We start from the raw sequence: 10632 nt of genomic DNA, 5'->3' as shown, positions 1-10632 counted from the left end.
TTTATCTTGTCTCCTTGGTACCCAAAATACCTTATTATGCCTCACTTGACTTCCAAATCGCCTTTTATCTCACAAATTCTCCTCCGATAAAATTATTATTATTTTCTCACTTGCGAAATATTTTATCCTAAACTACTCCTTTCATCTTTTATCACTTCTAAATATTTTAATTGACCTCAATTTGCATTCGATCAACTTTATTTATCACCATATCAAAGTATGGGGTATTTCATTCATGCCCTTGAGAAGCTTAACAAAAAAAAAAGCTAAATTAGTGATGGCACAAATTAGGACTTTTAACGTGAAATTGAACTAAAATTACTTGAAATAAAAATGATTCAACATGCATTGAACTTATTAATGAAAAACATAGAACTACCTAAAATCAATTAAAAAACACAAGAACTTAGCTATTTTCATGCTCAAAAATTTGCGTGATAACTCTATATAATAGAGTTATCACTCAAGCATTCAAAGCCATTTATTGGTATAGTTGAGTTGACATTCTTGTATTTATTGTGCTCAAGCTTAAACACTTAGCCCATCAGCCTTTGAGTGGCATTTATTCGTATTATTCCTTGCCCAAACTCTTGTAAAGGTTCTAACTCATCCTTCAAAAGTTAGTGAGGGTTTGTAGTTGAGCCTGTTAAAAATCATTATGAGGGTTTGTGGTTGATCTTGTTAAAAACCATAATGTGGGTTCTTGCTTGATCCCATGAAAAAGCATTTCTAAGGGTTTAATGCCTGATCCCATTTAAAAAGCACATTTTCTTTAGTAGATTCAAAACTCCTTGGGCATCAAAGGCAAGGATGTAGGCATTTGAGAAAGTCAAACCTCTATAAAAATATTTGTGCCTTGATTTCTTTTTTAGCTTTGTGATTTATTGTTGAAAAATCTATTAAGAAAATCATTGGTTTATTTACAACACAAGTCAAAAATCATTGTTGAAAAAGTCTAGATATTTCACCAAGGTTTTAAAGAAATTTTAAAAAGCCTAATTCAACCTTTCTTGGTTTTTATTATATTAAGCTACTACACTAACAATATGCACATAAATCGGCTTTCTTTAAATACTCTACTTCATACGTATCAATATTCCTTTTATAAAAAATTGATAATTTCTACATGAAATCTAGTGTACTAACACCTTTCCATCGACGAGTTTCCTCAATCAATTACAATCCATATTCTGCATATGGTTCATTGTTTTTAAACAAATGGCACATTTCATACTTCAACACTTATGAATCTCATTGTCTACATTTCTATACTAGGATTCAACGTATAATCAATCACAAATAACAAATAGACAATTACATTGATAAGGATTATCTACTACAAATAATAATGCTTGGGTGATGGTATTTTTGCCCTACTCAAGGTAATATAGTAGTGGTACATCCACCCCAGTTATGGCTATATGATGGTGGTATTTTTGCCCTACTCAAAGGCTATTATAAAATGGTGATATTTTTGCCCCACTCAAGGCAATATAGATAGTGGTATTTTTGCTCCACTTATGGGCAAAGAAATGGTGGCATTATTAGCCCCACTTATGGCAAAAAAGAGTAGTGGTATTTTATGCCCCACTCCTAGACTATGTCATTTACACTATAATACATAGAGAAATGGATGCCAGTCACATCATTTAACCTATTCTCAATTAACAACATAGCATTTACTTAAGAATGTTGCCTTTTGGCCTTTATCAACTTTTTTACCACATAACGGCCCCAAGGGTCTCATGTACATTCCACATAACTCATGATTTGTGAAACCCCATGATAACTCTATAATATAGAGTTATTTGAGCTTAATTTTAATAATAATTTGACTTAGTTATTGTAGTAATGCATAGAAATTAGTAGATTTTATTTAATTATTTTAAATTAATTATTATAGGTGAGTCAATCTAATCTTAGTTAATTTTATGCTTAATTTGGTGTTAATGTGGTTAAGATAGGTTGTTATTGATTTATTTGTGCTTTTGTAGGTGTTTGAAAGAAGAATTTTAATGGAAGAAGAAGAGCAATTTCAAGGTGCAGACTTCCACTGCATATGCTTCGGTATTTGGGCCATAACTTTCTCTACAAAACTCCAAATGAAGAAATTCTTGGACCATTGGAAAGATAAGAAAAAAATATATAAATTTTATGTTTTCCACTTCACCTAGTTCGGTATGAAAGATGGTCAAATATCTTGTTAAAGTTGACCTACTGCAGCAGTCCTAGAGCAATTACGATTTCTGTTAATTAATTTGGCAAAGCTGCGACTTACATAATCTGTTGAGGAAATCCCAGCTGAAATTGACTTCTTTCTTCACCCAACTTGGCTTAACTTCAAAGCCTATAAAAACAACCTTTCAGAAGACTTAAAAAGAAGGAAGAAAACACCAAATTGACATTGGAGAGTCAAGCCACAGAGTCATCGAAGCTAAGAAGAATTTGTAGGATTCAAGGAGATTGGAGATCAAGAACACAATTCTTGAGTTTTTCTATATTTTCTTTTATTCTCTTATTTTCTTGGTTTTGATTTTAATGTTTAGATTTTATTCGATGATAATGCATGACTTGATGGGGAACTAAAGTTTTAATCTAAGATTATGGTTAAACTCATTATGTAGTCTAAATTATTTATCTCACTTTTACTTATGTTTGATAGATTTAAGTTATTTTATTTTATTCTATTTTTAATGCTTCTAATTGCCTGATTACCAATTAGATTGAATTGGAAACCTAAGTTAAACCTTGACGAAGGAGATTTAGGTAGACCTTGAATAAAATACCGTATGATCGAATACACTTAGTTGATTAGGTGATTTGATTTGCATATAGGGTAGACATACACTTATAAGCCATACATAGCCAAGATTAGAGCACAAACTTAATGAATCTTTCTTTAATTTAATTTGCATAGACATATAGTAAATTAATTAGAAAAAGTATTTTTATGAGAAACTCGACAGAGACTTGTAAATAATTTAGGACTCTATGTTAGCAACTTGATCCATTAAATTGAGTTAAAAGAGAGACAATAATTAGATAAAGTATTGAGGGATATCATAATCTTAGGTCTGGTAGTCATTCACATTTAATAAAGTAAATTTGCATATATTAGTTTTTGTTTATTAATTTAAATTTTTCTTTTTAATTTTAATTGTTTAGATAAAATTAAGGTGTGTTAATTTTAGTAGTTAATAATAAGGATTAATTCAATTCTTTGTGGGATTGACACCTTACTCATATCTATATTAACTTTGCGATACGTACACTTGCTTGAGTAGAAAATTCAACAACACCCACACCTTAGGCGTAGATTAGTTAAGTAAAGTCTTACTTGGTGAGCATTTTAAACATGTTTTTAGTTTTAAAATCTTGACAATTATCTTTAGAAAAGCTTGGATTTTAAATTTACAAACATTTGAGTTATTGGAGAAGATTTTATGCCAAAAAAAGATGGAGTTTCAAAGTAAAAATCTCATCTTGGAGCAAATGAATCAATGCATGATGAACAAGTATCAATATATTCTACCCAAAAAGCTTTCTAAAGGATTTGGATGAACAAGTATCGACATATGATGAGCATGTGTCGATATTGATCGAATCTTGAGATCCACGATTGACGCAAAGGTTTAATGGGATGACCCCACTTAACCCAAGCAAGCCTTGGAACAAACAATATCCAATAACCAAATATGAACCATTGGATGCATCCCTATGCAAACATATATAAATGTATATATATATATATATATATATATATATATATATATCNAACAATATATAATATATATATATATATATATATATATATATATATATATATCATATTTCAAGGTATATTAATTTGCATGATCTTGTGCTCAAAGTGTGGAAGCAAAACATTTTCGAACATCAAAAGTATAAGCTAACTCATGGCAAATCCAAAGTATAACATTTAGTAACAAAATTTAAAACAAAGTTCAAACTCATAATAACAAGCATGAATAGTGGAGTACAACTCAAGAAGTAAGGGTTGATGCTTATTGGATGCCTTATCGAACACATACCAAAACCAATAGATGTAGCTCCTTCCAAAGGATAATGAGCCAAGCAGTCTACGAATCTGAAATAAAAAATGTGGGAAACTAACGTGTGAGTCACAAAGACTCCATGGGCAAATACAAGGAAAGGGAACAAGCTGAATGGGAGAGTGTTTATAATATACAATTTCAAACTCAATGCAATAGAAAAAAAAATTCAAAATATAACCAAGTTTCACTTCCAAATCTTAATCAAATCATTTTTGAATCATTTAGTAGTAAACAAAGTCTTTACAAAGTTTAGTAGTCAATACCAAAGCCATTTGTATCTCAAAAACCTTTTAAAATAGTGAAAAGTTTCCAAATAAGCCTTAAGTATTGTGATATCCTCTAGAGGTATCAACACTTTTAAATTAGAATGTTTTCCAGGAGTTCCTAGGTTAAATGTATTAATACTATTGTCATAAGTATCGATACTTTTCAAATAAAATGTATTTTGTCTTCCAAGTATCGATATATTCCTTGAATGTATCGATACATTTTAGTCATAATACAATTCTGGGAATTTCTAAAAAACATGTATCGAATCCTTCTCTTGAAGTATTGAGACCTTCTTCAAAAAACCCAATTTTTTTAACCAAATGTAATGTTCCAAGTTCTCAGAATAAGTCTATAATCATTATTATTCAAAGTTCTCTCAGTTTCTTAGTTTTGTAATCTCAATATGGAAAGTTCCAAGAGGGGTTGAATTGGAATCTTTTAAAAACTTTTGCCAAATTAAACTCAAGGAACTCTTAGTTTTTAAAACTTTTTCTTTGAGGCTTGCACAAATTAATAAAACAATCTATAAAAGATAGATTTTCAAAAATAAGAGTGATTGAGAGAAAGAAAAAAGATAAACATAATCTTTTTATAGAGGTTTGGCTTCCTTGTCTACATTCTCTCTTTAGCTTGCTAAGGAGTTTAAAATCCACTATTGAAAATGCCTTTTTGAAGTTCAAGTACAACTTTCACAAAAACCTTTTGAAGAATTAGGTTCAACCCCTTTACTGTTTCTATGGTTAAGGTATAACCAACAACTCTATCTTTTAATGATTAATGTATAACCTTCAATCCAATAGAAATGAGTGAAAAAAGAAAAGCTTTAGTGCCTCTAAAAGGCTGATAGGTTAAGTGAGTGCAAGAGGTTTACAAGATATATGAGCAAAAGATAAAGAAAGTCAAAGGACAATGATTGATACAATGAGAAGTTATAAGAGTGAGAGAGAAATTTGATAATTTTGAAAAATGATTCTTGTTCTCTGCGCAAGAAATGTTTTTTAGAGTCTTCTCATATGTCAAATAAAGTTTGAAACTTCAATTTATAACCCGAAAGTCCTTGGGAGTTGTTGGGTCCAAATTGTACCAAAAATAGACAGCTTGTATAATTGTCATATTATATATAATGTTTTTGTTTACTTCAAGCATATTTGACTAGACTATTTTTTAGCTAAAAAGTTATTATGAAACTCTTATATAAAAAATAATAGCTTTTAAAATTAAGCTTAGTCTATTTGGTAAATTTACTTTGATAAACTTTCTTTTATAGGTAAGCTATTTGGCAAAACAACTTATATAAGCTCTAATTTTGATTAAAATTACTATAGAGGGTATTTAATAAATAAATTTCTATTAATTACGAATTAATTTGTTCACAATAAAAAGAAGTTAACTTTATTTTTTTATCTATTTAAAATAAATTTTAAAACTATAAAAAGCATTTTTATATAACGTAAAGTTTATAATTAATAATAAATCATATAAAAATGAAAATGGATAATGTTGGGTTTATTTTTAATAGATGAGGACATTTTTGAAACAAAAAGAAAATTTATCCTGAAAGCTAGCATGTTTTTAAAAGAATAGAGAAGAAAGCTCCTCTTTAGAGCTTTTCTTAAAACTCTTTTTTTTTTAAAAATTTGTCTTTAAAAAAAGTTGCTTTATTTTAAGAACTTCTCAAAATCCTATTTGGCTCAGCTTCTGCTTTTAAGAGGTAGATAAGTTGAAAAAAGTCGAGTCAAATAGGCACTCAGTATCGTTAACTAAATGTTCAATTTTATACTTTATCAAAACAATAGTATTAATGAAAATTTACTTTGCTTCATTTATTTTAATTCCTTGTATGATAATATGCAATTGATATTTTGATATTCTGAAACATGACAGAGTTAAGAACTTTTGAAGTCTTTCCATTATATTAGTTGTTAACGATCCGTGCGCTTGCACGGTTAATCAACAAGAATTCTACCATATCCAATCGGCACACATTTTGTTAACTCAACCATTCATATATGTTATCTGCTAATTATAACACTCAACTCCTCAAGTAAACATAAAAATTCACTTACACACGTATCATTAAGAATGACAATGTACTAAATCTCATAGGGTGCAATAAGCCACTTTGTAATGCCTACCATGTTTTATAATCTTATAAGCCTTAGTCAAGGCTGTCGTTCCAAACTTGAAAAGAACTCACTTCTTACTCATCAAATTCTCCTTTATAGCTTTTTGATGTCCTCATTTTACATAACACTCCTTTAGCTATCCTTTGCCGATGGTCGTTTGATTATTCATTATTAAACCGAAACTACAGTTTAGTTGAATCCTGCTCCAATCATGCTTCATGTGTGTGCCCATCAACCATCTCTCCTTTTCCTTTGTTATTCAAATTTCTTTGCTTATTTCTTAACTATACTTGTTGACCACCAGATCGTCGTACTTAATACAAGTGCATCCCAATCCAACCCTTGCACTGTCTCGTCAAGCATTCTTCCACTTGTATTATTCAAATCAAGCAGAGCATGTAGGAGAAGCTTTCTCCATAACCTAAACATATAGTCAAAATCTAAGCGTGTCCTAATGAACACCACCACTACATTAAGCAACTTATGATTAAAATTTTCACGATTTGTGCCTTGCTTCCACAAGCATACCATGACCCAAGCATCATTGGGTTATAAATGTTAAACGTTTGCTCCCGCAACTCTTAGATCACGTTTACTAGATTTCAATGCTTATCTATATCATTGTGTACCATACAGATATCACAACACAAACAATTGCACTTAAAAACATTTCATCATTCACTACTAAGGCTTCACAAGCTCTTAGGTATATGTATAGCTCTCTAAACTCTTTATCCCATGGTGGTTACAGGCGGGAGCTACTCCACCATCTCTGTGTGACCATGGTTGACACAGGCGAGAATCGCATGCGGGACTACACCACCATCCCTGCCCAACAATAATACCTACTTTCACATCAACATAAGTTCCTTACAACACAGCTCCTTGAGCTCTAATATTCTATGGGTTGTACCTACAATGTGAACGTATTCATATTTCCTCAAAGTGTCCAACTTATAAAACTATTTCCACATAGTTCTATTTCACATATTATCAAGTGACATCATGCTATCAATCTCATACCTCAGCAGATACATAAATATATCAATTACTCATCCTCCGATTGTTTAACTCATTGATGCTATCATAACCAACCTCATACCATTTTCTCCACAGAACCCATGTCATATACATATTAGCCTTTAAAATGCATTTTCTTATCACAAGGCTCAGCCTTGAATTCCATAACTTAATCCACAAGTATGTAGATATAACCTGGATGTCCTTGGGAGCTGTTGCGTCCAAATCGTACCAAAAATAGATAGCTTGTATAATTGTCATACTATAAATAATGTTTTTGTTTACTTGGTATCGTTAACTAAATGTTCAATTTTATACTCTATCAAAACAAAAGTATTAATGAAAATTTACTTTGATTCATTTATTTTAATACCTTGTAAGATAATACGCAATTGATAGTTTGATATTCTGAAACATGACAAAGCCAAGAACTTTTGAAGTCTTTCTAAAGAAAAATACAATATTGAGAATTTTGTATACTATTATTTTTCAGTCAATTTTGTGTACAACAAATTAAGTATATATCAATAATCAGTAATCTAATAGTATAGGAATTTGGGTGGATTCAATGTTTGACATTGGACATCGGAATGGATAACATTTGGCTATTTACTATTATGACACTTGGAGTTATAAGTTTACTATAGGTCGTACTGACTTTAACTTATTTCGTTTGGAGATTAACGTGGATAAGTTAGGAAAAGGAATAAAACACATTTCTTTTTTGTTGCCGCTTTGATACCGACTTTTAGGTTCCGAAATTTTGTCAAAACATTCTTGGAATATGAAGTTGCAGCCACAATAAAACGTTAAGCTCGTAGCTCAAAATGGGAGTATAAACTGATGATTGTCTACAATTTATGAAAAAGAACTTGCACAATCAGTTTGATGGCTGCCAAAGCTGTGGTTAGCTCTACGACCCTTGCGTTGAGAATCTTTGCATTCTTATCTTTACTGGGTTCACTAGTGACATTGGTTACAGACAGTTTCATCTTCGGTGAAGATCACAAAATAACTTTCAAGGATATAACTACGTATAGGTGAGAGAGACTAATCCATATTTCTGTTAGTGAACATGAAATTCTATAAATCAATCTATGATTGCTCAATCTGCTTTCATATAAAGTATACATTTTTTCCTTTATTAGCGGTTTTCAGCAATTGATAAATGTTACATGATCTTTAAATTGAAACCTCCAGTTACCATTATTATTGTGTAGTCTAATAACATGGGGTAACCTTCAGGTATGTGTTTTCAGCTACTGCTATTGGGGTATTGTTTACACTATTGCAGATACCTTTTGCCATCTACCATGTTTGCTGGGTGAAGAGGATGATACTCCCAGAACTTTTGCTCAACTTTGATTTTTATGCTGATAAGGTCCCAACCATTGCATGGCATAAACTAGGTTAAAAGAAACAATAATAGTACAAAAGATTGTGACTTGACTCTCTAGCTATGCTTGCGCATTATGGTAGGTAATTAGCAACCTGTTGGCTGCTGGAGTTGGTGCCGGTTTTGCATATAGCATGGAGTTGAAGACATTTCTTAGCGGCCTTCTCGATAGCCTAATAGTTCTTGGAGTTCCTGAAGCAGAGAATCTGAAATCAGAGGCAAGTAAATTCCTTGATAAGGGGAATTTAGCCACCAGTCTTCTGCTCATTGGATTCGTTTGCGTGGCGGTGCTTTCTGTACTTTCCTCCGCTATAAGAAGAGAGAATCGTAGAGGTTTTATTGGAGGAGATTCTTCGAATTAATTCTGGACATATCTTGTGAATTGCTTTATTCATCTTTTTGTTTTACTTTGGGACAGAGGAAATTTCCAAACCATGAATGTGAACTGTGAATGGGTACGGACAAGAAGGTAAGGGTGAATGATTACTTACTTTTGTCGTTAAAACATAGCAGATAACAGAATCTATCTAAAATAATAAATTTTGCTGCTTCAGTAGCAATTAAGTGTGACTAAATTTCACCCCAAATATATAAGGATTAATTGATAACTTTAATAATCTAAAGATTATTCTTAGTATAGGACTATTGAGATTCCATGGAACGTTGTGATTTTATATCACTGAAGCATATCAAGGGAAAAGACAAGGGTTTATATAGGTTTGGTGCACCCAAAAATATCAACTCCACAATCTTGATCTTTCAAGTCAAAAACTTTGAAAGTAATTTAATAAAAGCTTTTACGGGCATAAACTTGACCTATTCTATACCTTTTCAAGAAGCTCGAAGTACAATCTTCCTAGACATGTTGATTTCCAATTGTTCTATACCTTGACACAACTGTTTGCTTCTTTGATTTCCAACTAACTAGTGATTAACGAAGAAAAATACTAAATCCAGTAACAGATCTTTTAGTGTCAGGGTAGCTTGCCTAATCACTATCCGCATAGGCTTCTACACACAATTTTGAATCTAAAGCCAACAAAATACCTAGTCTAGGAGCAACTTTCAAACATTTCAACACTTTATAGGCTACAATTAGGTGAATCTGATTAGGCTTATCCATGGACAACATAAGTTATAGCAGACCTTTTGAAGGTCAAATATAACAACTTACCCATTAACTATCTATATTTTGAAGAGTTTGCTAACACATCATCATCACTTTATTGACAAAGCTTGTGATTGTGGTGAATAGAAATAGAGTTTGGTTTTGATCCAAGCAAACCATGTTCCTTTACTAATGCATACTTTCATTGGTAGACAAAAATAGCCTTTGTTGATCTAGCAATTTCAAGGTCAAGAAAGTATTTGAAACCACCAAGGTCCTTTAGTTTAAATTGAGAACTCAAATAATTCTGCACCTTTTTTGCCACTTGAACAAATGAACTACCAATAACAATACCATCCATAAACACTAGCAAAGCCACAAGCTCTCCATCACTAATTAAATCCATATCTCAACAAAGACTTTGAAAACTTACTATTCCGTTGTCTAGAAGTTTGTTTTAGACCATATTATTATTTGTGAAGCCTACAAACTAGCTTAGAACTAGGAGAATATTCCCCCGTAACTTGATATACTTGAGGTAGATCCATATCGATTGTTTCTTCAATGTCACCGTTTAAGATTATGTTGTGATAGAAACCTTCTTTTTGACTGTATCCTTATTTTTGACTAAAGGTCTCT

At 31.4% G+C, this 10632-nt stretch overlaps 1 protein-coding gene across 1 annotated transcript; it reads left to right on the top strand.

The window, feature by feature from the left end:
* LOC18589539 (CASP-like protein 4D1) lies at nt 8378-9247 on the top strand. Its single transcript, XM_018117026.1, has 3 exons — nt 8378-8529; nt 8735-8870; nt 8969-9247. The coding sequence occupies exons 1-3, from the start codon at nt 8378-8380 to the stop codon at nt 9245-9247; spliced, it is 567 nt and encodes a 188-aa protein (XP_017972515.1).

This window comes from Theobroma cacao, chromosome 3 (assembly GCF_000208745.1).
Source record: "Theobroma cacao cultivar B97-61/B2 chromosome 3, Criollo_cocoa_genome_V2, whole genome shotgun sequence".
Lineage (NCBI taxonomy): Eukaryota > Viridiplantae > Streptophyta > Magnoliopsida > Malvales > Malvaceae > Theobroma > Theobroma cacao.
This window is presented reverse-complemented; position numbering and strand designations above follow the sequence as displayed.

What these genes read in the sequence shown, in the direction of transcription:
- LOC18589539 (XM_018117026.1), top strand. Translation starts at nt 8,378, where the DNA reads ATGGCTGCCAAAGCTGTGGTTAGCTCTACGACCCTTGCGTTGAGAATC. An exon ending in AAGGATATAACTACGTATAG is followed by an intron (nt 8,530 to 8,734) that starts GTGAGAGAGACT and finishes GGTAACCTTCAG; the next exon opens with GTATGTGTTTTCAGCTACTG. An exon ending in TTGATTTTTATGCTGATAAG is followed by an intron (nt 8,871 to 8,968) that starts GTCCCAACCATT and finishes GCATTATGGTAG; the next exon opens with GTAATTAGCAACCTGTTGGC.